This window comes from Clavelina lepadiformis, chromosome 6, assembly GCF_947623445.1.
Source record: "Clavelina lepadiformis chromosome 6, kaClaLepa1.1, whole genome shotgun sequence".
Classification (NCBI taxonomy): Eukaryota; Metazoa; Chordata; class Ascidiacea; order Aplousobranchia; family Clavelinidae; genus Clavelina; species Clavelina lepadiformis.
Genome location: NC_135245.1, coordinates 3245862 through 3272970, shown reverse-complemented (window position 1 = coordinate 3272970; position 27109 = coordinate 3245862). Strand labels below are relative to the sequence as shown.

Sequence of the window (27109 nt, the reverse complement as noted above, 5' to 3'; positions counted from 1 at the left end):
GTCACCTATCAAGCTGTTGGCAGTTAGAGCAAGCTATACAGCTGTAACGGATACATACAAGTCATATGTGATATACAGTAGGTAAAGCTAAATTTATGAATTTGCGAATGTTGTCTCTAGTTACGTGTGTGATCACAAGGGCCTTCATCTATGTCACAAACAAGGCCAATGTTTCGATGTTTTCATTCTTACGATTGCCTTACCAAAAATTATTTTTGTACCAGAATATTCAGTGAGTAATGTTCTTCCCTACAAGATCAACTTGTTTTTGAACTTGCCTCTCACTTCTTTAATTCTCTAGGAATGGGTTCTCTCTTTTAAAGTTAGGATAAAAGTAAGATCATTTCCCCAGTGGGAATACCTAGAACGAAAACAAAATGTTCCATAGACTTTGTCGAACTTCGTGCTCGCGGTTAGAACAAAATCTGAATGTCCTACATCTATGGCAGAGTAGGGAGCATGTTAGAAAATTGAGAATATTTATGCTATGAAGCAAAAAAATTTATTTTTGGATCTTTGCTCTCGTAGAAAGGGTTTTATTATGCGGCATGTCCCAGTTTGTGTTTTGTAAATAACGAAGTAACACCGTAAACCGGTTTTGTTTAAACTACAATTTTTTTTCCAGGTTTAAAGCAATTTGTTGAGCACTATCACAAGCGGGGAGTTCCCTGTACCCGGCCCGAATATCTTGCGCAGTACCTTGTGCAGGTGAGTTTACGTTTTTATTGCAGGTTATTTATGTTTGGAAGGCATTATAAGCTGTCAACATACCTCTGTACAAAACTATCTCAATTTGCTTGTTAAATATTAAAGCATGCGCTGTTTAGTTCGAACGTTTTGCTTTTCGTGAGTGTGATTGTGTTCTAATTAGTGCTATTTACTTGTATAGCTGTATTCTATTAGTCATATTAGATAAACCCTAATGTGTGATAAGTATGATGAGCATGTTGTATGCAACTTGCGAAGTTATGTACTTTAAGGCGACTTTTTGCTGCTCTCTTCGTCTTTGTTTGCTTTGACTGTTTGACCTATTTCACCTGTTTGACTGTTTGTTATAGGCGCAGGTTTTTCAGTAAGCGTAAATCAAACCAGTTTTGTCAAACCGAAATCCTCTACTGAACCAATTATGACGGCCCTATTTTAATGAGGCCCAACATATTAGATTGACTTATTCCAAACTTGCGTTCTCCAATGCAAAAGGTTTTGGACAAAAACAGGTTCACCACAACGTTTCAGGATAAAATCGGTCTGATTTGGTCAATTCTTATGTCGGTTAGAGTCTCCTCGACATTTGTTTATTTTCTACCAAAAGTAAGACTAGTGGTCATTATATTGTAGAAACGACAATGTTTAACGAAGGAGATCTTCAACTGGGTCGCATATGTTCCACCGCGTGGACCTGCCGGTATTAAACTATTCACAATGTGTAGTATAGGCCGATACGAGACTAAGTTGTCTAAAATCGCCTTAATATAAGATTTGGGCAAACACGAGTAATACGAACCTGATTAAATTTCTTTTATTTTGATATCTTAGAAAACCTTTGATAAAAGTAGCGCTTATAAAACGTTACATTAATGTTATGAAAGCTTCTGTGTTCAATTGTAACATTTGTTGTTTAGTTTTTTTTAAGAACAGGACGTCTCCAGTTAACCGCGGTAACTTTTACACCGTTTTGTTTTACCTGAAACTTTTCGCATCTGGTCATACACCGTTGGTGGCGCCAATGTGTAAGGTAGCTGTCAGCGTATGCGTCACGTCACCTGTAGAGCAGCGTTGACAAACGAACGGTCATGCTATATCACAACACTAGGTGCATCTTCAAGCCCTTGTTGACATGCCGTTGCTAGTGACAACAAGGTGAATATACCAGTTTCAACGCAACGACGTTTTCGTAGGCACGTTTCGTTCAAATTTAGATGATGTTTTTGACAAATCAGACAAACTTGCGCGCACAAACAAATCGCAGAGACGCCATTTCCTTAATTACGTATCATGTAGTGATTTTCTCGTAAAACAGAACGCTTGGTATTCGTTTGTAATACAATGGTGTTAAATTTGCAAATACTCTTGCTGATTTCATCTGGTGTTATTCATTTGTCGCGTTCGCTAGTCCCTAAATTGCATTGTGTGGCTGCAAAAATTGCTGTGCATCTAAGCTTGAAAAGTAGTTGCTGTTACTTGTTTTTAGGCTTGGAAATGCGTGTTGTAATTTCTTTAATATTTACTGGTAAATTAAAACTCTCGAAAGGCCACTTGCATTTTAAAGATCTTTGGTAACTATGGTTCGGAATTTTTTTATTTTATCCGTTCCTCAACGAAATTCAGTTAATTTTTGACTTAAATCGCATTCCATGGTTGCAATTGGCGACTAAACACAAACCAATAAGTACATTGTGGTACGGAAATGATTGAAACTAGTTGCCATTATTCAAGTGCTTCAATGCGGCGAATAAATTAACTTAAAACGTTTTAATTAAATTATTTAAACCTTTCGACCATTACCGCCATATTTTCAAACGGTTGACTTCAGACCTCACTAAACTTTAAACTTGCAAACTGTTCATGTATTTGTCGACTTCGTCAAATTGTTGAAACATAAAAGGCGTAACTTTCTCACGTAGCGTCGTGACACGTCTGTATAGGTTGAGGTGAAAGTCACATCGGGTACTTGGATGTTGACATAACGTGAAAGTTTGTTTCAATTGCTTTGGGGCAAAGCCATGGTCCGAATTCCAGGGGTTAAAGTTAAACTAATGCTTTCGTTGGATGATGGAGCTTATAAGGCATTAATATACTGGCCTTCTTTCAGAGTGATTTTTGTTTTTAGTTTAGTCTTAGTCTTATTTCCGTTATAATTCTATTTGGCTGATTTCTTCCTTGCTCTTTGTATGGAGCACCGTGCTACTTTCCCTTTGAAAATCTAACGCTGTTTTGAGAAGAATATCGAGTTAACTAAATCAGCTCAAATAACCTCAGAAAATTGTTTTTGCTTAAAAAAAAAACAGAAATGCATTTTTCGTCTTTCCATTTTCCTATGTACGCCAGGAAATCTGCACAAACTTTTTCACGAGCTCACGCTCCATTCCCAACCACGTTATCGCGTCGTTTATGGTAGTTTTGGTGCGAATTTTCGCGTTTCATTTTAAGATGTATCATTTATAGTAAAGGAGAGTATCTTGTGGGAGACAAGGTCTAACATTGCCGTTATCAGGTTTCCAAGTTGAGAAAAGTGCAAATAAAAATGAACACAAGATGCATTTTGGCTACTAGGAATGTTCTACGTACGTTTCGTGACCATATCTTGCAAAGCTTTGTTGATTTAGCATTTCATTTTAGGAAGATCTGTTTACCGCGCTGTTATGGGACTATCCTATTTATTTGGTTAAAAGCTGACCTTGGTTGTTGTAAACCGCATGTGATGGTGCTAATAGATTAATTTAAACCTCCCTTGATTGTAATCCGCCGTCGATTGTAAGTCGAATGTTAGGGTGAGGCAAGCCGTCCTGAAACATATCAAGGCACAGTAAGCCTGTGCAGTACACTCTCTATTTCCTACGTCAAATTCAGTTTGATAAAAAAATGTAAGTTCCAAAACTAATGACAAAAAACTTCTATAGGCGGCGGCTTACAATCCAAAAATAGGGTATGCCGTTCTTTTTTTGAAAATAACGTATCGCTTTATCTTTAACTTAGTTTGGAAGCTGTGTTGTGTGTGCAACAATTCAAAGGAAATGTCAAAGGCAGTTGCTATAAGTACCATCATTACGCGCAAAATGGTTCGAAAATTGCTTTAGCTGGATAATTTATCATACAACTTTATAAAGCACAATTCAATATTTAAAGCTGATCCACTTTCATAAACATAAAATAATTTCCGTGTCTTGCATTTATCCAGGCGCACAAAATGCATTAATTGCATACACACTTATAGTTTGCAAAGAAGACAGTTAATTCGCATGTCTAGACACGGTTCTGCAATACCTTGGGCTTCATAGCGCTTTTTACGTGACGAGTAAGCTCTCCTGATGAAAACCGCGTGTTATCAGTAGGTGCATAAGTACCCTTAAAAGGGGTTCACACGAGTGATAGAGTTAAGCAAGTTTAGGTTCAAGTAGGGATTAGCGTAATACGCTTCACTGAAGCTCAGACGAACTAGTCAGGCCGTTCTCAATTTTGCGGCTTTTTTTTGGAGCGGGTTAGGCTTCTTAGGTCAGACTGAAAATCAATAGCATAATCAGGTCGAAATTTCAGCAAGTGTTTGGTTCGCTCTACACGTCATGGCTTAATCCCCAAATTATCGCGGCTTGCAGGTTTGCGGCTGCGTCGTTTTTGCCGGTTCAAAACCCTATATCCTTAACAGATCTCAGTGTCTACAAAATCACTCGACATGCTACCTCATGATACCGAGCTTCGTAAAGTAGCAGATGCGTTTAACAACCCAAGCTTCATTAGGTTTTAACGAGCCAACGTCATATGGTGTTAGACGTATTGCCAAATTGTTAGTATAGGCAAATGTCATGTTCAGAAATCAACGCCGTTAGGTTTTACAATTTGCACGTAAAAAAGCTTTTATGACGTTAAAATAACAAGATTTTATTAAAATTTATCGTTTTTAAACGTTGAGACAGCCTGCCCCAAAACAACTTTTCATAGCATGGCCATCCCTTTGCCGTATCAATAAACTGATAATGTATGTGATGGTGCATGGGTAGAAATCGTGGTACGGGAGTTACTTGTTGGCATTTGGAAAGTTTTTGGCCTTTCACTGTTATGACTACGCGCGTATCGTTGGTGACGTTTTCGTTTCGAATTTAATTTGCAACAACAAGTGGTTCTCAGGTGTGCATATATGCGGCATCCCAGAACGCTACAGAACACTAGATTATCTCATCACTAAATTACATATTCCGTGACTTGTAGATATTAAAATTTTACGATTTTCATGTTGCACTTGGTATCGGTTGCTACAGAGTTAAGTGTGCTTTTGGCGGTATCCAAACAAATTACACGGTTGTTAAGCAGTTTTCTTAAATTAAATCGTTGGTGTCTTTGCCTTGTTTACGGCACCTTAACAGGTTACTTTAAACATTTGCGGTGAAGCTGGAACGGAAAAAGACGATCAGAAAAACCACTCACTCCACGTGTGGCTTAACCTGTAGACGATGATTTATTAACTGTGGCCGAGATTGAGTTAACATGTCTGTTGCGAATACACTCGCGGTTTCGCGAAATAGTCCTCGCCGCACCACGTACATCGCTTGCAGCATTTGAATCGAATTCCCGTGGTTTGTAATTTCTTATGCGCAAACTGCTGATGCAAGTTATAAGATGTGTCTCGTTGCTTACTTCAGTACACAAAAAGTCGATCGCCGGCTTTTGTGCTCAGCCTTTTTTGCATAAGTTGCTAGCACGACTTCCAGCAGACAGCAACGCCCATACATGCTGATGCACGCCATTCGCAGTGGCTGTCAAAGGAGAATGAGTCTTGTTTTATTATTTTAAGCTCGTTGTGCGTTAACAATGCTCGGTCTGCTGTCTTTGGCTATTGTTGTCTGGCACGGTTAATGACGGACGCGCGGAAATTTACACCTGGCTTACAATTTCCCGCAGTGTATACGTATATGGTTGGAAGAGCAAAAGTGCCCAGGATAGGACAACGATGACGACGATTACGTAAATGTTGCGCCATTTCCTAAAACACACCGTTCTTGTGTAAAAACATTGTCAGGTAGGGCCTGCTGGCTGCTATCAGCGTGAGGAAGCCTACGTAGCAAACCTGTCATTTGTGTAGTTCGCGGCGAGTGCTGCTTTTATTAAAGTCGGCAGTTATCCAACACCTAATTGTAAGGTTTTTATACTCCATTGTCTGGCGCAGACTAGCTGGTGTTTAATTTCGTCTGGCTTTGCGCCGTGAACAACGTGACCAACGTGCAGCTATCACTTTATAAAGGGCTCAATTACTTTGCTATGCTATGAAGGCGCTTGGCTGACGCCCGTAAGCATCAGAAGTCTTTCTGGGAATGTTCTAGATTGAATTCTTTCGACGTCACAGTTTAAATTTGTGTAAGCGTTCTCATAAATCGACATTATGTAATTTGTATTAGAAGTTCGAGTTCTCGTTTTGACACGAAAATGTTACGACAATACCATTTCTGACATCGGCAGCAGCGGTCGCGTCAGATGCATTACACAACTCATTTTAGCGTTGATGAGTCAAGTGTCCTGAAAGGGTATTTGCACGTTTGGTCAAAGCAAACACTTAAAAACTATTCGATTTTGAGCTTATGCTTCACACACAAATACTTGCAGTTTCATCACACGTCATATTGTTTAGGGAGGCAACCAGTGAGAAAGCTAAACTGCAAAGTTTGTATTCTTATCGCCGAGTGAGACACCGCGTTCGCCAGTTAACAGGTTTTCCTAGACTACGAGTCGACGGTTTTGTACCAGATTTGAAGTAAAGAAAAATTGCCGGTGTTGAAATTACTGCCGGTCGCCAGCACTCTGTTATTAAGATGGATTTGACCTAAATATGCGCATCAGTGTGTCTAGATTTGTTAATTGTGAATATGATCACTTTAATTCTGAAACGTACTGCTATTAGATAGGCGTATCGTACGATGGCGTACAATTATGCAGAAGTTTTGACCCATATATACAGTAGTGTTATTGGCTAGAGCAGAATTTCAGGATAAGCTACAGCCAAAGAAATTAGTTACCTTCTTCGCCTCACCAATGGTTGCGCATTGCTTAAAACATGCTGTTATCTGAGGTAACTGCAGACTTATCATATACAGCGTATGGATAGCATATATATTCTTGTTTAACCGTTTTATGTTTTGTGATCAGTTGTAGGGAGCTGTGTTTTTACAGTTTATACAAATTTAAAAACTCGTGCAAAATGGTGGACGCCATCACAACGCTGAGTTGGATTTCGTTCAATTTTTCTGCCTCTTCGCCGATGGAAGAACAACAGTTAGCAGTCATAAATTTGCGTTACTGCGGTACTGCATGTTATATGGAGGGTGGGTGTGACCGACGCAGTGTTTTGCTCGCAAATTATAGCGATAACGTGTTTTTAAACGCGGCTCCATACCGAAAAGGTCAATATAATCGACGGAGAAAATTCTGAGTTGTGAAACTTTTAAATGTCCGTTTTCTTCTTTTAATGTGTATTTTCCTCATGCCGCATCAATCGTTTATTGCCCTCGTTCTATGGCGCGTACACCTTTTAACCGGTAAAACAAAAAAACGTTAATTTTTGTAAATATAGAGATATAGAGTTCCTTTTTGTAAATATAGAGATTGTATGCCATGTACTAACGTGAAAGAGTAGACACATTGCGAAGGAAAGTACGCGGTAAACATCAAACGTATGTAGTTTCCTTTAATAATACCTTTCCTACAATAATACCTTTAACACAAACCCACCCGGCGCGGCTTAAGTGTGGAATAGTCACTTGGGGTTCAATTTGATCACGTCATCAAGTAACAACAACCGACTGTAAGAGCTCTATATTTCCTATACGACTGTCCTGTTGCCGTAATTTGTTTACCTTCGAGGAACCGAATTACCAATAGCAGGTTTGGCAGGAAGAACAAACATACGTGGTTGCCGTCTTTCTGCATATGGTTGTTGGGCGCACAGGCTGGCTATATCGAAGCCGAAACAACCAATTCGGAAAGTCGATTGACCCCGATATGGAATTTCATCGAATCTTGGCACGAAATGCAAATCGCATAATTTCACCATCTTAGCCTTAGTGGTTTCTGCTTACAGTTATATTAGTGACTTTTCAATGACCGCTAAAAACTTTTTTTTATAAGTTTATGAAATCTAAGCGTTGAATCTTTAAGATATCGTCGTAAAGAAGAAAATTGGTAAATCCCTTTTTTATAATAAAGGTCCAAGAAATTGTTTAAGATTTAATCTGTAGGTTTTATTTGTAGGAATTAATTTCATTGGCCTTTGTATGTTTGAATTCCTCAGCAAACTATTTACTTTTGATTTCGGAACTACTAATTGCCAACCATAAAGCCAATTGTACTGCGTGATATTGCTACACTGAACAACGCGTGTAAACGCACGATACAAACGTTCCTTTTTATGAGTCTATTACGCAAAATGGCAAAGTTAAGATCATAACTTTAACTATGCATCTTGCTGGTAATGGAAGATAAATTTTCATGTCATGCGATAAAGAATAAAACACGTCTATGTGCAGAAGCTGTGACAACATTAGAAACCCCTTTTTTATTACTAGTTTGACCTTGTTTGGTTTTATTTGACGTTACATAAGTCACCGGCGTCACGTGACGAAACAAAATGGCGGGAAGTTTATAAGCCACGTGTTCTCTTGTCGGATAAACTTGCGCACAACCGCAGTGATTGGACAGGAAACCCAAACGTTCATTTGTGACAAAACAATAACAATTTGCTAACGAAACAATTGAGCCAGACTGACTTTCAGACTTTGGTGATCAAATTGCCAGCTTGATTGCTTTTATGTTTCCTCCAGTTATGTGTATTGGATCTGTTGGTTGACTTTAGCCAAAATTCAATCTAGGCAAAAGCAGTTAACTTTTGCCAGACGAAGTCTTGCCGTCTGTAGACTTTTAACTGTTGTGTTTTGCCCGTAGGCATCTTGCCGATTCTGATACCTTTGTACACTATTTTGAAGCTTCTTAATATACCTCCTTCACTGTTCATTTCAATATTGCCTTTGCAATCGTTGTGTAGCTTGCTTTGCGTCGAAACACTCACAGTTTTCAATTTTTCATTGTAATTAAAACAAATGCACGATTTTATTATATCATATGAATAAATCAAGTTTCAAACACATAATTGTCAATAATTTGTTGAAGCGTATAACGGCGACGAAGAATAGCTACGTAATTACATGCTTGCATTTACATTGCGTGGCTGGACGCAGCCTTTCTCATTGCGTAACATACAAATTTGTGTACATATAGTGCTTGGATCAGTGCCCAAGGCAAATGCCATGTCAGCACTTTTACGCGTGACATACTTGCGACGTCATGCAATGAATTGATGACGTATATGGAAAAAAATCAGAGGTGTCTGAGGTCAAAGTTGATTTCAACTTGTCCATCTAGGGACGTACGAACCGGCCTGTAAAGAGCACGGCTCCGGTTTTCTCGTGACGAATCATGAACATGAACGGTCTTTCTATGGCGATTGGCATTGGGATCATTCTCATTCCTACACCGACCGAGCTCGCAGCTACAGCTTTAACACCGTATTCACTCACTTCAATCGAAGCTTCGTGGCGAGTGTCTTCGACGTACAGTCCCTCCTCGCTAGTCATTTCCGAGAAGTCTGCCAAGTCAGCGTCAAAGATATCGGTGACTCTCATATCTTCGAGAGCAGACATTAAGGCTTCTGAGCTGACCTTGTGTTTTATTGAAAACTTAGGCATGGTAACCGCGCATGGTGTCATTCTTGGATAACCGTCGGAGCGATTGTAGTCCCATTCTTTCTGCAGCGTTTGTCGAATCTTTGTTGCCGTTTGATTGTTTTCAAAATGGCGGAAATTTCCGGCCGCTAGAGGGCTGAATATCACCATAGTTAACTCTTTCTCTGGAATTTTTGTAATAAACATATTAAATAAGCGCCCGTGGCAGTGCTTTAAGCTTGCTGCTGGCACCAGCTAGACGTCTGTGTCCAACATGTAACTAAACACTTTAAAAACCAAACAAGAACAATAGACCACTCAAAACATGTCTGCTTAGTTATATCTTTCTTTGGCCTTAAAGCTGTGTAAGTTTGTGAGGTCTGTAAGGCCACACGTTCATAACGAAAAGTTTATTATTTTTCCCCGAGTTGATCCTATTTGAATGCAATAAACAAGTTAAAAATACCTACCTTTGAACGGTAAGATAACGTAGGAAGATTCCAGTTCAAAGTTAATGCCGAAGGAACAGTCAATCTGATGTGCCATCATCATATTCGTTTCAACTTGCTCTGATGGTGAAACGTGAAAAGTCTGGCGATGCCTTAACGGCCTAAACGCGATTTTCCAGGACGCCTAGAAAACGTAAGAAAGACATTTCACTTCAAAGAGCAAGATAAGTCCAGCTATAATCCTAATTTTGTTGGAACTTTTGCCTAATTGTTTGAAAGCTTGTGAATACCGAGATGGTTTCCGGCCTGGTTCCATGCAATGCTCTGCACTTGGATTAATGTCAGTGTCTTCACAATGCTATACTTATCTGGTAATATTGTTTTTCGTGAGACTGTACATACATTGGTACAGTTGTTTTTTGCTATGCTAGTGCACACCTGCTGTGTTACAGGCATGTGAATACCTTTACTGTATGTCATACACGTTTATAAAAGATGTAACAAGTTGTAATTACATTTAAGTAAACAGCGTTGACGAGGTATATCTTGGTGAGTGACGTGATAGCTCCTTCCGGTACAAGTTCCTTTATCTCTTGATCTGTGTGCCGGGAAATATATTTGTTGATCCGCGTACGCGCGGCATTCGGGCTGCCAGCAAAATTCAGTTTCTTTACCGCCACCTTGTGGTGACTAGAAATTAACGTAAATAGGTATTGGTTAAAATCAAATTGAATGTAAAATTTGCGAACATTAGTTATGCAAAAATTATCGGCGATACGTGACCAAACACAAAGTATATTATATGCTATAGTATATGGTGAAATGACGTAGATGCCGGGAGGCTGCAAACAAACATTTCTCCTAAAACTTACTCGACACTTTCTTTTTTGTATAACTTCTTAACATGCATTCTATTGTCGACGAAAATCCGATTCGCTCCTTTTAACGTACAGCTTTGGTCATCGTCGAATACGGATTCAATCATTTGTGCTTGGTGCTCTTCAGGGTTGGGGAATTGTGTAAATCTCAGCGCTTTGTAAACCTGTTTTCTCGACTCACCTCCCAGTCCTTACAGAATGAAAATAAGACCCAATTTGTTTCAACGGATCGGTTTCGAGTAAGTTTTAACGGTTGTTACAGCGTATAGGTTAGTGTATTATTAAACACACAAGAAACTTAGTCCATTCCGTACATACACGATCAAACAAACAAACAAGATTGACAAACCTGGCGCTAAAATTGAAAGAACTTCGTAGTATGAGATCGGCGATAAAACGATATTTTCCTGTGGTCCCCAATTGGGCGAAAGTTTTGTGTAGAAATCAAAGGCGAACTCATGCAGGGCTAGAGACATCGGAACTTTGAAAGCGTGGTTATGCCCGGATTTTCTACCCCTGCTCTCGACTGCAAAATACCGGAAGTTTTCAAGGTTCTTATTTACATTAATTTTCACCGCAGTTCTGTAATTGATTGGCCAACGGTTGAAGCCGAAGCCCAGTAACGTTACACCACAAACTACTTACCCAAAGCAAACGCACACACAGTCGCCAGTATGAAGAAACTACGCAACATTTTAAAATTTCTTGCCACTGCCTATTACAGCAACGCAAAGTAGTTCCTGCAAAATAATATTTTCGTCAATTTCAACATGAATCACACTCTCCTATGAGCATAAAGAGCTTTTGGAGTATGTGTTTCCTTTAACTTCTGCCTTTCGAACAACATCCATCAAGAAAGCGATGCATTGATTTTCCTCATTTCAATCAATCATTTTATTTTTCGTCAAAAGCGCGGTGGGGACGAAAAATTCAGTTGTTATTAGCATGTGCCAATGAACGGTAAAAAGTGATAAAGCCGAAAAGACTTAAAACGTGCTCAAAAATCATTACGGTAATAATTTCTGGTAACAATTAGCATGACCACTAAACGCATAGTTAGTTAAATCCACAAAACATAAGCTATTTGACATATAACTGATGACTTTATACGGCAAATATGGTTTTAGCGAATATTTCCGTCTGCTAAAAATAGTTTTTTTGCTTCTAAATATTTTTCATCAATAAATCTACCCTCAAAACTAGAGAAGGAATTCAAAAATTCTCAGAAACAGCTGAACTCCAAACAAAGCAATGTTTCAACCAGCAACAAGGAAGTACGGCAACCGTCGATGGCCACCCACTCGCCTAGGGAAATGCAATCTCCCGTCTGTGATTCACTCTGTTATAAACTACGCTTGCATTCAGCTCAAGGTTTGAGAGAAAGGTTTAAGATTTCCGAATAAGGAAATGCGTTACAATTCTCCAAACTTGTTACGCGTAGGCGGATCTCTCAAGTTTTACTCTATTTTGCCCAATCAGGAAAATTTGTTTACTCTATTTATATCATTACAAAGATAAATATTATAATCAAACAAGATTATGTCATACTCGATTGCTTTTGACGTCATTATACAAACACTTCTCACTGCGGAAACCTATATTTTGCTTGTTCGACCAAAAATCATATTTCCACGTACGCTAAGAACTATAATGCATTTGAGAAGCGTAAAACCCTCAAAATTGCGGATTTCCTCAAATCAAAAGAATCGCCTTATAAAAACCCTTTGGATATCGACCGCTTATTTAAACGAAGCAAATGTATACGACAGAATGGGCAGCGTTGTGAGCTACAATTCTCGTTTTTGCATCCTTAGCTACCTGCATAATGCCGATGGTGTTTTACCACATACTCCTGGGCGGCTTATTTGGGTTTAGTGCAGTTGCTACCCACGCTGTCTTGCTCAACTTATGACGTATCTAACATCCTTTGAATTGGATAAACTACTTTTTTGTACGTAGTCATCGCCAATTTCTCATCAGCCTTTAACATTTTTAGGCCCTTTTTATAAAGGTTGTGGCTTGTGATAAAACTACTTTGCGCACTTTTTAAACTGTCTTAGTGTTCGCACCAAACGCTGCAGTTTTTATATAGCAAGCATTCTTTTCCTCATAAAAATTGTAGCCAAAGTTGGGAAAAAATGCTTTCGGATGTGACAAATTCGTCACTTCGTCTTTGACGGTTATATTTTATCACTTAAGGGCCTTACTCTAGCTTTTTAACCCGCTGTGATTCGATAATTTGACACGTGAGCATTACTTCATAGAGGGCCGCCATACACAGCGCGCCAACTCCAACATGAATCAGATTCTCGTCTGAGCCATGACGGAACCTTATCTGGAAATCGATTTTTACATCACAATTAAGCTTTTGTGACATTTGGCTTTGACCTCGGGTTCGTCAGCGATGTTGTGTCTAATTTTGTCCGTCAATGTTCAAATTTTGTCATTTTATACTTTAAACTCTATACGGCAAGTAGGCTTAATGTAATTGGGGTGAGGTTAAGTAGCCGTCGCAAATTTTCCCGCCCCCAGTTTGTCGTTTAGGTTCACCGTCTTGATTTTTCTTGGATGTGTTTGACCCCTGCACCCTACGACTCTATTTTCGTTCCAAAGTAAATTAAAACAGTTTTGTATGAATGATTAAATTACAAACCAATTTACCCACTAGGTTTTTTGTAGGGTTAAGGGTCACCCTACAAAAATCAACCCCTATTTAGAGTTCTTTCATGTTAGTGACATGTCGACATTGATTCATTGTGGGTCGAGGCAATTAAGAGCGGTTTATTATTATGGTCAAAAATAAAAATAAAAATTAGCGCCGTTTCGGACGGGATATAATTCCGCCATTTGTCACTGACGGTGTCTCGTTTGGTCAAACGTATCCGGTTCCTTAAACGGTTTCTAATGAGCTGAAGCTCTTTTATACTACCGGATGTGATTTTAGCAACTCGTAAAATTGCCTGTCACGCTCGTCTCTTAAAAGTCGAAAGGGAGGTTTGTTTGAACTGTTTTGGATTAATTGGCCTAGACCTCCTTCTAACCAATAAACTGACGATTGACAATTGCCTTTTTAAAGGTTTTCTTTCACAAAGCTGTCTTTTCTAGGCTTTAATAGTTGCGTGATTGATAAAGCACATGAAAATCAAATACTGTTAACATATTTAACAAAATGCATGTAAAATGCGGGTTTGAATCTAACTTGTGCTAACCTAGTTGTTTGATGTCTCTGAAATTCGAAGCCTCAACAAGCGACGAATATTCTCCCAACTTGAAAATTGTGCTTTGATTGCATTTAGTTGTTACTCATTTTTTCTGATTTATCTCGAAGGATTTTCTAAACCTGTCCTTTTTTATCAAACTATGATTGCGCCACCGGTTGTCCTTGTCATTTCGTACAATACAGAAAACAACATTGAAGTGATTAAGAATCACAAGATTTTCATTTGTTTTGAAACTTTTGCCAATCCATCCCACGATTAAAATCCAGGCTCTTACCGTAATTCCTCATCAACACCTTTATTTCTCAAAATTACGCAAGCTTCGTTTCTCCGAGTTTCGTCTGTGATTAAGCTGTGTCGGATTTTTGCCTTTGGGATTGGGAATTTTGCAGTATGACGACGTTAGATCGGCATTGACGCGCGCCACAACGCACGTTTGTGAAAACATTTCGTTTTATCTTGTAGAAATGTAGAACAATTAATAAATAAGAGTATGATTATAGCCAACAAGATGACGGTTAGTAAATCACATTCAAGTAATTTCACCTGCACATTTATACAACGAAGTTAGTACAAAAAATCAGTGAACCGTGTCCATGCACATTTCGAAAACATCCGAAAAATAGACAAAATATGAAAATTATGAAACGTTTACAGTTTCTTTTTTGCCCTTCGACATGATTTCGAGTAAGTAACATAGGCAAATGCACACGACTTTTTCACACGAAGCTTCTGTCACATGAACGCATTTCCACAGCTCAAACGCAACGAGTACTGATGTACTCCTATGCGTGAGGAAAGTTGCCGTAATTTCGATCTGCAGTTTTTGATGATGACGTAACTTGTGTTTACGTCATTACATCAGGTGATGTATTTCACACGTCACTGATGGGTCGTGTGACTTTTCCCAGGAATAAAATGGCCCCCGTTTTGTCGTGTCTTATGGCAAATAAAAAGGGCTTGTCGATTTTAACCCGAACGGTTTGCGGACTTTTCCAAGCGACGTCCACTCCACTGGCCCCCGCCCCTTCCACGCCGTCTTCGTTGACGTCCAGGACCGATTTGTGTCTTACGTCGCCTAGGTGAAGGTTTTCCGCCGTGCGTTTCGACATGCGTGAAAAGTCGGCCACGCTTGCGTCAAAAACGTTAATTATTCCCATATTCATCAGGTTTTCCACGAGATCGGTTTGGTGCGAGATCTTAAACTTGGGTAGCGCTAGATCACAAATGTCCAGCACTCTCTCACCATTTTCTTCAGCTGAAAGACAAACGACATAAACATCTGATTAAACTAAGCTCATATTATTGTCCTTTAACTAGGCCTACGTTAAAGCGGCTAACAATACAAATATTACATATTTTTTTCATGGTATGTCGAGTTGGTATGTTTTGCTATTATCGCAAGAAAGCGGCTTTTCTTTTACCTGGCCATATTTTGTTGAACAATCTGCTCATCTTTTTCTTCATCTGCGCATGCTCGTCGTCATAGAAACTGCTAAAATTGCCCGGTTGTTTCGGCATTGCTATGATCATGCTGAGGTCATCTATTAAATAATAGGGTGCGCTTAGGTCAAAGTTTAAATCTGATGGTGTAGCAACAAGATATATTTTTGTTTAGATGTGTAAGCCTCGAAAATTGAGATACATGACGGCAATTATTTATGCATTTACCTTTAGAAGTAAACACTAACCTGAAAATCTACTATACATGATACTAATAAACTCTAGGTTACCAGCTCTACATATCGGTCTATACAGTATAAAGCGTACAGTTATAAAACGTCCGTTTATCTTGTCATAGACAAATGCTTTACCTCCCAAAGCCAAGACGGTTATTTTTGCATTAAGCACTTTGTCCTCCTGGTAAGTGCAAATACTGTATTTTGCTGTCATGGTGGGAACAGAAATAGTTTCTTGTGCGTTTACCCGGAAGCGTCGTGGTTTTGTCGAAGAAAAACGAAAATTCCACTTTGCCTGTAGAAATAGTTTCTGATTTAAACATACGTGAAAATTCAACGGCGAGGATCCCGCGTTAATTTGGAAACCCTTTGATGCGTTCAAATTACTGTTATTTATTCGACTGATGCACATAATTTCATCAGTGTGTTATGTCAAGTTATACAAACGTAAAACGCCCACAATTAGCGTCCTATGTAGTTAACAAAGTCACAGTGAATAACCTCACATGGTCACCGAATCGATTCAGGAACTCACCTTCAGATACAAAGCATTTAGCAGGTAGACCTTCGTTGCGCTTGACACGCCCCCTTCCGGTACAAAATCTCTGATCAATTTCTTGGTGCGATTTTTCACGTATTTGTTCATTTTCACGCGACTCTTTTCGGCATTTCTGCCAAAGTCGGTTTTCCTGGCTTGCGCAAAGTTCAAGCTGGTAGGCAAACATAATGTAAGTTTAACACCATATATAACTGAGTTTTGCCTTTGGTGTTTACAGTAAATATGTGCCCAGCAAACAATTTGAAAAGAAATTTACACCCGCTGTGGCGGGTAGATTAAATCCAGGGCGGTAAAATATTAACTTAAGCCATCTCAGTAAGAATTTCCCACAGCGTATATATTTATAGCAGCGGTTGGAGAGATATTCAAAGGAATAGTTCACCCCCTTCAATTGATTAATTTCAATGCCTCCTTTCCCGTAGTTCGCTCAACGTTCTATGACGTAAGCATGCGGAAGTAATGCATTTTCTTCGCTTACCTCTTAAGAGATTTTTTGTACGATTTTCTCAGCTTGATCGAGTTATCAAAGTAGACACGGCTGGCGTGACGGAGTAACTGCCGCGCTTGTTTGCTGAATATCGCTTCGTGCATTCTGCTTACGTCAGCGTCGCTTGCTGAATACCTGTTGATGACGTCATCCACTTGCGTAAGTGAATTCCCGGAGAGACCTGCAAAATAAACGACAACTTGCTCATTTCAGATCGAAATACTGTGAAGTTTGTGCGTCGTGGTCGTGGAAACGAAAATGAAAAAAGTGCCGTTTTTTAGAAGGTAGAAAAGTAAATTTGAAACTGGAAAAAATTTCAAAAATCGTTACAACTCACCCTGCTTAAGCATCGACAAGGCTGAATAGATCGATAATGGTGAAATAACTGTGTTGTCTTGGTTCGGTTTTAAGCCTTCGATGCTGTTAAAGATGTCGAACGCAAAGTCTTGCAGCGAACGCGCTGCTGGCGATACTTGCGTCTGATGCGTTGCGTCGGTTTCCTCAATCGCGTTGCTTTCATCGTTTTTGTTGATCTAATAATGACGAAAATAATATCAATTTTAACTCGTTTTTGTCATATTTGAAAATACTTCTCAAATGGATGTTAATTTATTTCTTCGGGGAGTTTAAATTAGGAGAAAAGGAAAACAGGAAATAAATTATAAAAACAGCCTCGAAATATTCTTATTCATGTTAAATTACCAATAGTGATCTGTTACATAAACAAATCTTCCTTTACCGTGATTCTATGTCGTTCCAGAGTTAACAAAATATTACCTGCAGATCTTCTGGCAAATCAGAAACGTACGAATCGTACGTTTCAAGGAGCCCTTCAGTCTCGTAATCCAAATCTGCGCAACAAATTTGAACTCAGTATAAATTGAATATGCGCACGCCAATTGAAAGCGATGAAACGCATGTTGCGACGTAATATAGACTTCTTTGAGCGCTGCTCGTAATAGGCTCGATAGTGAAGGCGGCTACTACATATCCATTTATGGCGTGGCTTTACGTAACGACCGGGTTGTCACCTGGTGCAGCACATGTACCACAATGCGAGAAGCGAAAGCATTGCCTGGTATTGACGTCATTGCTTATAGCCATGATGCTGCATTTTGCACCGGAATCATTAAGGACTTAATTTCTATTTTGTTTCTGTGATGACTGAGTTATACGACGCAACAGAGCGAGTTAAAATGCAGTATTTGTCATTTTCATAATGAATAATTCAATGCACTTGTAACGATGCGGTGGCAATTCGGGTGTTTCATTCGGAAAGGCAAAAATTAACATCTCTTCTTACCCGAGAAATGTGCGATTGATTGTTTTTGCGCCATGCTTGTCGTAACCGTTAGGAGGCACCATAGGGCGGCTAATACAATGAGATAATTCATTGAAGTGGACTAAAATCACTTTCTTAGTAATAAATATGCTCTAAGCAGATCACCTGTGACAATAAAGGGGATTTGTTACAATTTTATAAAAAAAATATAACCACGTAAATAGCCGTAAACATATTTCCGAATTAACAAATATACACAAACCTTAATACGTAAAAGGTTTGTTTATCTACCATTTCGAACATAAAACATCGTAAACTAACCAGCACTAATGTTTGCTTTAAAAATTCCTTGCCTTTGCTTAGCTCCGAATTACGATTAACGCAAAAGTAAATTGGCAGGTGCTGGCAAAATGCCTATTTAGCAATTAATCAATTAAATCACCTATGCTAACAATTAAATATAATTTAATAGGGAGCTTTGGCTTCAATTAGATGAGCTTTCACTGTAATTAATATATCATAATAGATTACCTTGTAGTTCACATGCTTAAAAAACTGAAGGCTGTTTGCATCGCAATATTCTTTGCTTATATTTAAGTGTTTATCCGGGCTTTTTATTCGTAATGTCCGAATTTTTGATTTTCCATCGAAAAACGTTATTATTGCAAGTTAAAAGAACTGACTTAAAGACCACACAGATTTTGAGGTTCGGTTATTTCCAGAATGCGTTTTATAGAAACCCAACACGCATAACTCAAAATTTCGAGTGGGATATAACCGTAACTGATGAATTACTTGCTATTCTAAACTCAAGTAACTGATACTCCTAATTCGTAACTTGTGTGAACATATTAGCCGGAGCACGTGCGTTTATATTAACAGTAAGGAGAAATACTCAGCTGCCTATCCTATACATATCGTGATTTCAGTCGTAAGGACTCAACATAATACCTTCCTATGTAAAACCTAAATCCTCTCTCAGACACATCATGTTGTAAATGTACGCCCTGTCTGTAATCGGCTTTTTACGAGATCATTTTTATTTGCGGTCGCTAAGTCGACCTTTTATGTTGCCCAGGTCACTACACCTGAGCCGTTTACGTAGTATCGCTTCCTGCTAAGCTTTTAAGGCCGCGAAATGTTTTTTGGATAACTATCTCGTTACCACATTGCCTGGTGGTTATGGGTCAAAGGTTTAATCGATTCAAATAGCTTGTGTCGTGATGGGAAATGCCCTAGTTCTTTGCTTGCGTCTTTATTTCTCTCTTCTCGCCGTACCTCTTGTACAGTAAACAATCAAACATTTCCTTACATCTTTTCTTTCTATACGTAATTACTACATCTCTTTGGGTTTAACACTGGTAATTACGTAGAATTTCGGAAACGTCTTCACACTTTTCGTGATGGAGCGTCCAACAAGTTTCTACCCTAAGGAAAGAGCAGAATCTGAAACTATCTACTAACTCTCGCCTGGTCTCTGTTATGCACTTTACGTACACGAGATATATTTCTTAGAAATTTATACTTTCCTGTATATGAATCACGCGCGATGATACCGTAAATTCTCAAGAGTATTAAGTTATTTAGTTTTTGTTGTCGAGGAAAGCGGTAATACAATATTGACCTCAATTAACCTTCCATTACGCTTCATGGGCCAAAATTTGCTGCCCATGTCTGAAACAGACTTGAAACTTAGCAAAACACTTTATAATCCGACAAAGTTTAAGATTTCCTACATATCTTCCCAGAGGTGGAACGAGCTTTTTTTGTATATTTTGCGTCTGGTTTGCGTTCACATAAGCCCCAACGACGCCATTTGCTGTTTATAAAGTCTTAACTTTATTGACAGAATAAGCTACAGATGTCAGACGACTTTCACACAAAACGTCTTCGCTATCAATCCGTCTGAGATTTCGAAGGCTCAATAGAGCGACTGATAACCATCGGCCGGGGGTTGCGGTTTATATGTGCGACCGTCGACTTTGTTTCTCAGATCCCCCCTTGGAACTACTTCGTTTTTTCTCTGCCAGCTTGCACAGATTGCGCACGTGAAGTGTTACGTCACACATGGATGCTTTATGATGTCACTTGACTTCCATTATTACAAAACCGATGACAATTCAATCTTGCTTCGGTCGACTTAATTTGGGAGAAATTTGCAACGTTCAAAAGCCGCGCATTTTAACAGCTGCAGTCTTTCCATATATAGAAGTTTACGAGTCAGTTTTATTTGTTTGAAAAACGCTGGTGAAGTTTACGATTTGTAAAATGCTGTCTATACAAAAACGAGATTTTAAACGATCAGCAAAAGAGTGTTTAGGATACTTTGATGGGCGGCGTATTTCTTTTAGCTTCTTCATATTTCATGTTTTCTTGGCAACATTTTTAAGTATATTAATCCATAAAATGTTCCTTTTTACAACAAATTGTTTATGTCGAAACAATTCTTTGTAGGCTTATATGATTAATGTGTCGTCATCTATCCATTCTACTTGAAAAATCACTTCACAGTTTCGGCCAAGCAATGAACTTAATGTAGCATAAACTCCTTCATCACATATCTGAAAGTTTTTGTGGAAAGACTGTTTAAACAACGATAGCTATGACAGCATAATGAACTCTTTGTTTAAAATTCTCTTCTTTTGTAGTCGCCACCGCCGAATCCGTCCCACTACTCCGTCTTTGGTGACCCCGCAACTCCGAAAAGGAAACCCAGCAATCCCCAAGCGAGGATCGTTGAATGTACTGTCCGCCTTAATCGGAACGAAGTCACATCGAGCCAGGAATCCATGTTGTCCAGCATCGCGTCGAAGAGCGACTTCGCCGATAAAACCGCCGCTACCGACGATAAAGATCGCGCCGATGCAATCCGGAAAAGCAAGGCTAGTAATCGCTCTTCCAAAATCAACGGTCCCGATGCGGACCACCAAGGGAGCCGTGACCACATCACCTGCGAGACGGCGCCGAGCGCAGACCACCAACAAACAACGCAAAAGACTGAAGAAAGAGACGCAACAATAATTGCAGGCACTGAACTCGTCGGTGGCCATCAACCTGTTGGTCGTGATGATAACATGGAAATTGATGTCAACTGCGTCGTTGACAATGTTCAGCCGAAGAAACCCGCAATAAGAGAATTTCCCACTACAAGCATATCGCATGCTCATCGATATGATAGTGACGTAGAGGTTACATCACAAACTCGTGTTGAAAACGGCACAAGAAACAGACCGAACTCATTTCAAGCAAAAATTGTTTCAAACAACGACAGCGAGTGTTCAATGAAAGCAAATCAAACTCACAAAGGTCAAAACCCCAGCAAAAAACGAGTCATTCAAAGCAGCGACGGCAAAGAACTTTCTCGAAAATCCGCTTCATTCGATAAACAAAGCGTTAAAGCAACAGGTGGTCCAGATGGCGTGACATCAAAGCCCGCATCGGTCTTATCTGCCGATAAGGAATGCCGTTCCCAATCTCCAACGGCACTCGACGTACGTCATAATCTAACTGTTACGTCACAAGCAAGCACCCCATCGTCAAGGTTCGCAAAACCATGTAGCGTGTTGACGTCAGCTGGCTTTCGTTCCCCTGATTGGTTGAAAGAAAAACGTCCGTTATTGAGAAAAGTTCTGCAAAAAGCAAAGTAAGGAATGTTTTTGTTGACAAGGCTGGTTATACTAATTTAAAGGAGTAAGTATTCCAAAGATTGGAATCCAAAAGTCGCCTAATTTGGATGGGAGACCATAGCTAATGCCGCAGGAATGCCAAACTTATTAGGTTTGGCGTTTTAGCGTCTGAGTTCACCATCTTGATATTCACCTCACTCCACGATTTAATATTTACGTTAATCCCGCTATGTCCATTAACTGCAACATTCTATCTATATTTTTAGACAATCAGATAATTATCGTGACGTCAGTCCACCAAGCAAAAGCGGTAATTACGTCACAAGCAACGAAGCCCCTCGTCGCTTCAATAGCAAAGAGATGACAATGCTAGAAAGCTTTGTCGGACACACAAGATCCATCCTCATGACCTGTGGGATGCTGCTAAGCCGCTCCTCTTACCCTCCTCCAGACCTTTTATACCTCCTTATGAAGAAGTACTTGCTGGTAGGTACCTGGTTGAAATTTGTCATACCCTGATCGTTTAGGCTTGTCAAGATTTTCTTTTAATCTCCGCGAGATGGTGAGTTGCAGACAACCACTATGGGTTCAACTCCCTGACGTGGATGAATGTTAAAATTTACAAGTCGTTAGTATTAACAAGTTAAACTTGTTCTTGGAAACGCTGGTTTCTGTCAGTTTATCCAATATATCCAGTATATCCAGTCTCATTTACTACTGCTTAGGCTTTTAACGTTTGGCACATATGGGTGTTGGTTAGTATCTAGGCTCGATTTTTTGGCAAACCTGTCTGGGTCTGTCAATATGAAACCTGTAAGAAACCTGGACGTTAAGCGTCGAATTCGATTTAATCTGTCTTTTTTTACCTTGTTCTATATTTGTTTTGTTTCTTTAAAATACATTTGTTTCAGGATTAATTCAATTTTAACAACTTTCGAGTCACCTTAGCCCAAATAACTCGATCACGCTTTCACATCTGTATTTTTGTGACGATAAGCCCCATTTACTTTATATCCATATATTTCGTGATACATGGCATGATCCTGTAAGTGACACATGACTAATAGCAAACAAATGAACTTAAATTACTTGGTTGTGTACAACTGGTATCACGGGCTCTGTTTACTGATCTCGAATGATGCTGTATGCCGATGTTTTCACAGGAAGCCGACTCTCCATCTGCATCTTTTAAAACAACCTTTTTACTCAATTCCTTGCTGCTCATGCATCCGCCCTCTACGTCACACATACGTCATGATGATATATATCTGCAGGTAGTGGAACGTTGTTAAGGCGTGTTCAGTTTTATATTGTAGCAATCTTCCATACATAACCACGTCCAGGTTAACTGTAAAGTTTGAGAAAACCCGACGTTTATGACGACGTTTGTACAGTTTCGGTTTTGTTTTGTTCTCAGAATGCTTTTCAGTAAATTTGACATTTCTAGTCAATCCCTTTTGTCAAGTTAATACAGAATTGAGACACGTCGTATGTGACATATGCCAGTTAATTGCTACTAAATTAATTCATTATAGAAATTATTACGTTATCGAAGTTTATTGTAATATTTGTTCATCGCCGGAGATTACCCAACTTTTCCAGGCGATGTCGGTTTCCAGGACGACAGAATCCTCCTTATTGGCGGCCGCCGACATCGAGCTCTTTCGAGAAGTCAACCTCTGGAACAATCCGAGTCCGCACTCGAACGCGTGGAAGTTTTACTCCACCATTGCGAAGTAAGGGATTATTTTCGAAATGTTTGGGCCTGTGTTGAGATCATAACCCCTGCTAATTAATACATCTTATGAGCTTGCTTTCAATTTTATATTTCATTTTGTAGCCTTTCTCAATTTGTATTTACAGACAAGCTATGCACTCTAGCGACCACCAGCGGTGTTCGAACGGCATCGCGCTTCTCGTATTCGTGACGTCACTCATAGCAGACGATCCCGATCTGTTGGTGGAGATGTTCTGGCCCGGTACGAAGCGTCGCGATCTTTCCACATCTCTTGGAAGCTTTCTCGATTATTTCTGTATCGCTCTTCGGGCTTACGTAGATGCTGGGATGAAAATGATGACATCCACGGTACGCGCTTGATACGTGCCTGGCTGTGGCGCCTTGTAAAGCCGGTTTCCTATTGCGTACAAATCAGAATTGAAAGTTCTCGAATAAGAAAACTTTTACTTTGTTCATTTAAACCGAAGACGTCGGTCAATTTTGTTAATCCCCATACTTAAACATTGTGATAATTTTGATCCTTAAATGATCTGATAATGGATGTGCGTGGTATGCTTGAGAAATGAGTCGAATTGTGGAGAAATGAGTCGAATTGATGTTTCATTAGGAGGATGAGGAAGTCCAAGAGGATGAAGAGGATAAAATGGATTGCGATGATCAAGAAGATTCAAGTGATGAGGAGAGCTTAGACGAAGGTAGGAATTTGGCGTATAAAAGAACACAGCGATTGTCCAAAACGTTTTTTTCTTGAAGACATTCGATCGAGCTTTGTTTGCTCAGTGATATTTTTGCTATTCTACTAGATTGTAATAATAATTCATTGCTTTTCCACCCGGTATGGTTTGTTCTGTGTTGTGAAGAACTTTTTACATGCATTTAACCATGCTTCCCATTCAACTATTGTTGGAATTAAATTCATTAATATTACGCAAAGCTCAAACTGACATTAAAACCGCACGGACATTTTCATCACTTTGTTATTTTAGTCAAGTTGTCATCTGTGGTCCTGCTTTCTTAAACGAATGTTTGTTATTATGAGTGTCTGTCTATAGAGCTTGATGAGAGCGACCACGATCCTTATACGAAGGCGGCCGACGTGCTTGATTGTTTCAAGAAAACGCTTCGAACCGTTCTGTCGCATCTTAAGTCGAAGCACCCCGGTGAGACTCGATATTATTTCACAGGAAAAAAACAAAGTTTACTCAGCCGTGTTTGAAAGGAATCGGTGATGAAAGTTGTTTTGCGCTTTATAGGGTTAACTCATTGATTGATCTGAGGTTCGCAATAATCATCTTCTATATCCACTCACCTATGCTAATAAACCGTATAACCCCATATGATCTACTCCAAGTCACGTCAATTAAATATTTTCTAGCCCATTGAGCTATCTCTGTGTACTTTACCACATACTCACGACGTGTGTTTAACGCACTGGATGATTTTAGGGGATTCCACCATGGCGTATGATGTCATATGCCGCGGCTTGGTAGAATCCTTGCGTGATCCGGAACCGAAGATTTTGGACAAGCTCTTCCTCATCTTGGATGAGGACCTCGGATCCTGCTTGGCGTGTCATCTTTTGGAGAAATGTTTCCGCGACGATCTGGCCAGACTTAAACCGAGTAACATTGTTTTATTGTTGTTGTTTTAGTTTGCTTGGCTGAGGTTAATTTTATCGCCTTCGACCTTACTTATGAATCATTTTGGAACTTGCCCTTTTTCGGTTTTCTTAAAATAATCAAACTTAACACAAAACTGCTGAATGTAAGACGTCAAGGTGGATGCCACACGCTGACTTTTTTCGAATCGCTGTGGATATTTTTAGCTGCATTGCCTCTTAACTCTTAATTTGATATCTCAGATGCGGTTATCTCTCTTCAAACGATCGTCGAAAGACATCTCCGGATGCTTCCCATGCCTCCGAATCTCGCAGCTAAAGATTTGGAGAGCAAGCCAGCAAGAGAGTAAGATTAACTCATCGTTAGTGAACTTTTGTGCCGCCCGATGCATTTGGATCAAATGCGAGTGTATTCACCATTCTGTAACACCGGTCGCATCCAAACAATCTCTGCTTTTTCTTTGCTTTTAACAGAAATTCAGAACACGTAATAGGAGCTGGTCACGTCTCATACGAAGCGAATGAATCCAACGAGCACTCCGACAAAGAAAATGTCACCGCGGTCAAAGTGAGTTCCATAGGCGCTGGTGGTAGGATTTCTCAGCTAAGCCTATAGTAGAGCACAGGTCGTTTTGAGAGGTGTTTTCCCTTTAAAATTGCAACAACTTTCAACACAATGACACACTCAGTAAACTGATCCGTGCTGCTCACTGAACTGACCTTTTTAATAAACTTTTATTGCGTCATTATTGACCGGCTGTCTCGCTGTTCTGAAAATTTGACTCCTTTCAGTAAACTACAAACGCCGATACGCCGCTATACTATCCAAAATATAATTTTAATTTTAATCAACCTGAATTGCCTTTATTTTGTATCAGAAAAGCCCTTCCGCTGGCAGCGGTTCGAAAACGTCCGTCGCGGCCGTCAATCGTCGAAACGCGAAAGGAGAAACGGTTCTACACAGGGCCTGTATGCAAAATCGACCTGAAAAAGTCGCTGAGCTTCTTTCTGTACCTGGCATCGATCCAAACGCCCGCGATAACGCAGGTTGGACTCCTCTCGGTGAGGCGTGTAACCACGGTCATCTGGACTGCGTTGCTGAACTGCTTAAACTTCCGGTTGCTAATTCACACGCCGCAGCGACATCCAGTAAGCAACTTACTATTGAAATTTGCTATGACTGATTTTATCATTTGAAAATGATTCCTTTTTCTGGTTCTAATGTTCTTTTTCTATTCTGTTCTTCGGTGTTCTGAATGCAGTTTGATGCTTCTGTTTCAGATTTTCTTGTTTCCTTGTTGAATGGGAATTTTCTCTTAAACTTTTTTGCTGGTTTATGCTGAAAGGCAGCAAGCAGTGTAATAAATTTTTTTCGAGCAAAGTCTGTAGCGACAAGTGCGCAGTGAAAGTTGGTGGTAAAAGCGACTTTTTGTGACTTTAGATTTGAGAGTTTTGCATCAAAATACAGGAAGGTCATGGTCACCTATTGCCCACTTCAAGTTATTTTAGAAAGCTTTAGTTTGTAGCCACTAGCTACAGAATTTATGTTTGCCAACTAAAATAACGTTATCGTAATGTCTAAGTCCGAAAAATACCAATAGCCGATAGACTTTTAACATAGAATCAGCGAGGTGAAGAAAGTTTTTTAAAAGGTACAAATTTGTTGTTGTTCAAGATGTTTAAGAATTACTCTTTTCAATCTCTTCAGATGAATCTGGAGATGAAGCATGGAATCCACCCCTCGTGCTTGATCTTCTCGCGTGTCCGGAGGAAGGGACCACTCCCCTTCACGACGCTCTTGATAACGGACACGTGGAGGTTGCAAAAGTTCTCATCGATAAAGGAGGCGTTGAGCTTCTCTACATCATCGATAAACAGGTATCCACAATTTTGTCATCGTCTTTGAAGTTTTTTCAAAACGTGTGGTTTTTTTCCATCGAATTGTTATGTTCATTTTGAATATAAATAAGCTTTTGAAATTCGTTCCAAATCTGTCGGGGACTCGGGGTGTCTATTTTTTGAGGTGGGGGTGGTGGTAGAGTAATCGAGAGACCTTCCTATTGTTAATTATAATCACCAAACCTAATATAAGCTTTATTTAACTAAAAAGCGAAAGTGTAAACGACAGAAACAAAATAGATCACGATACAAAATAA

At 39.5% G+C, this 27109-nt stretch overlaps 3 protein-coding genes across 5 annotated transcripts in view; 1 reads left to right on the top strand and 2 right to left on the bottom strand.

Moving 5' to 3' along the window:
- LOC143461533 (uncharacterized) overlaps nt 1-27109 on the top strand; it is a 33683-nt gene that overhangs the window by 5563 nt on the left and 1011 nt on the right. For 2 of the 3 annotated variants that reach the window (XM_076959266.1, XM_076959268.1), the window contains 13 exons: nt 626-708; nt 20620-21614; nt 21864-22083; nt 22761-22871; nt 23200-23333; nt 23461-23683; nt 23943-24030; nt 24388-24495; nt 24781-24957; nt 25197-25299; nt 25428-25521; nt 25832-26102; nt 26662-26831. In XM_076959266.1, the coding sequence (XP_076815381.1) occupies nt 626-708; nt 20620-21614; nt 21864-22083; nt 22761-22871; nt 23200-23333; nt 23461-23683; nt 23943-24030; nt 24388-24495; nt 24781-24957; nt 25197-25299; nt 25428-25521; nt 25832-26102; nt 26662-26831 (2777 nt within the window). The remainder of the gene's footprint in view (nt 1-625; nt 709-20619; nt 21615-21863; nt 22084-22760; nt 22872-23199; nt 23334-23460; nt 23684-23942; nt 24031-24387; nt 24496-24780; nt 24958-25196; nt 25300-25427; nt 25522-25831; nt 26103-26661; nt 26832-27109) is intronic. The other variant, XM_076959267.1, reaches the window with a different exon arrangement.
- Nucleotides 8770-11539, bottom strand: LOC143461535 (serine protease inhibitor-like). Its single transcript, XM_076959270.1, has 6 exons — nt 11392-11539; nt 11096-11272; nt 10741-10936; nt 10384-10558; nt 9890-10052; nt 8770-9604 (listed from the first exon to the last, which is right to left on the bottom strand). Exons 1-6 carry the CDS (start codon nt 11438-11440, stop codon nt 9117-9119), a joined length of 1248 nt encoding a protein of 415 aa, XP_076815385.1. The 5' UTR covers nt 11441-11539; the 3' UTR covers nt 8770-9116.
- On the bottom strand, nt 14502-18136 carry LOC143461534 (serine protease inhibitor-like). Its single transcript, XM_076959269.1, has 8 exons — nt 17993-18136; nt 17467-17540; nt 17027-17222; nt 16681-16870; nt 16179-16353; nt 15779-15938; nt 15389-15508; nt 14502-15222 (listed from the first exon to the last, which is right to left on the bottom strand). Exons 1-8 carry the CDS (start codon nt 18081-18083, stop codon nt 14840-14842), a joined length of 1389 nt encoding a protein of 462 aa, XP_076815384.1. The 5' UTR covers nt 18084-18136; the 3' UTR covers nt 14502-14839.

Bases quoted from the DNA above. Each gene is read 5' to 3' on its own strand.
- LOC143461535 (XM_076959270.1), bottom strand. From the start codon at position 11,440: ATGTTGCGTAGTTTCTTCATACTGGCGACTGTGTGTGCGTTTGCTTTG. The intron at 11,273-11,391 runs GTAAGTAGTTTG...GGTATTTTGCAG, and splicing joins TGTGTGTGCGTTTGCTTTGG to TCGAGAGCAGGGGTAGAAAA. The intron at 10,937-11,095 runs GTTTGTCAATCT...TCATTCTGTAAG, and splicing joins TCTTTCAATTTTAGCGCCAG to GACTGGGAGGTGAGTCGAGA.
- LOC143461534 (XM_076959269.1), bottom strand. From the start codon at position 18,083: ATGAATTATCTCATTGTATTAGCCGCCCTATGGTGCCTCCTAACGGTT. The intron at 15,509-15,778 runs GTAAAGCATTTG...ATTATTTAATAG, and splicing joins AACCGTCTTGGCTTTGGGAG to ATGACCTCAGCATGATCATA. The intron at 15,223-15,388 runs GTAAAAGAAAAG...TTTGTCTTTCAG, and splicing joins GTTCAACAAAATATGGCCAG to CTGAAGAAAATGGTGAGAGA.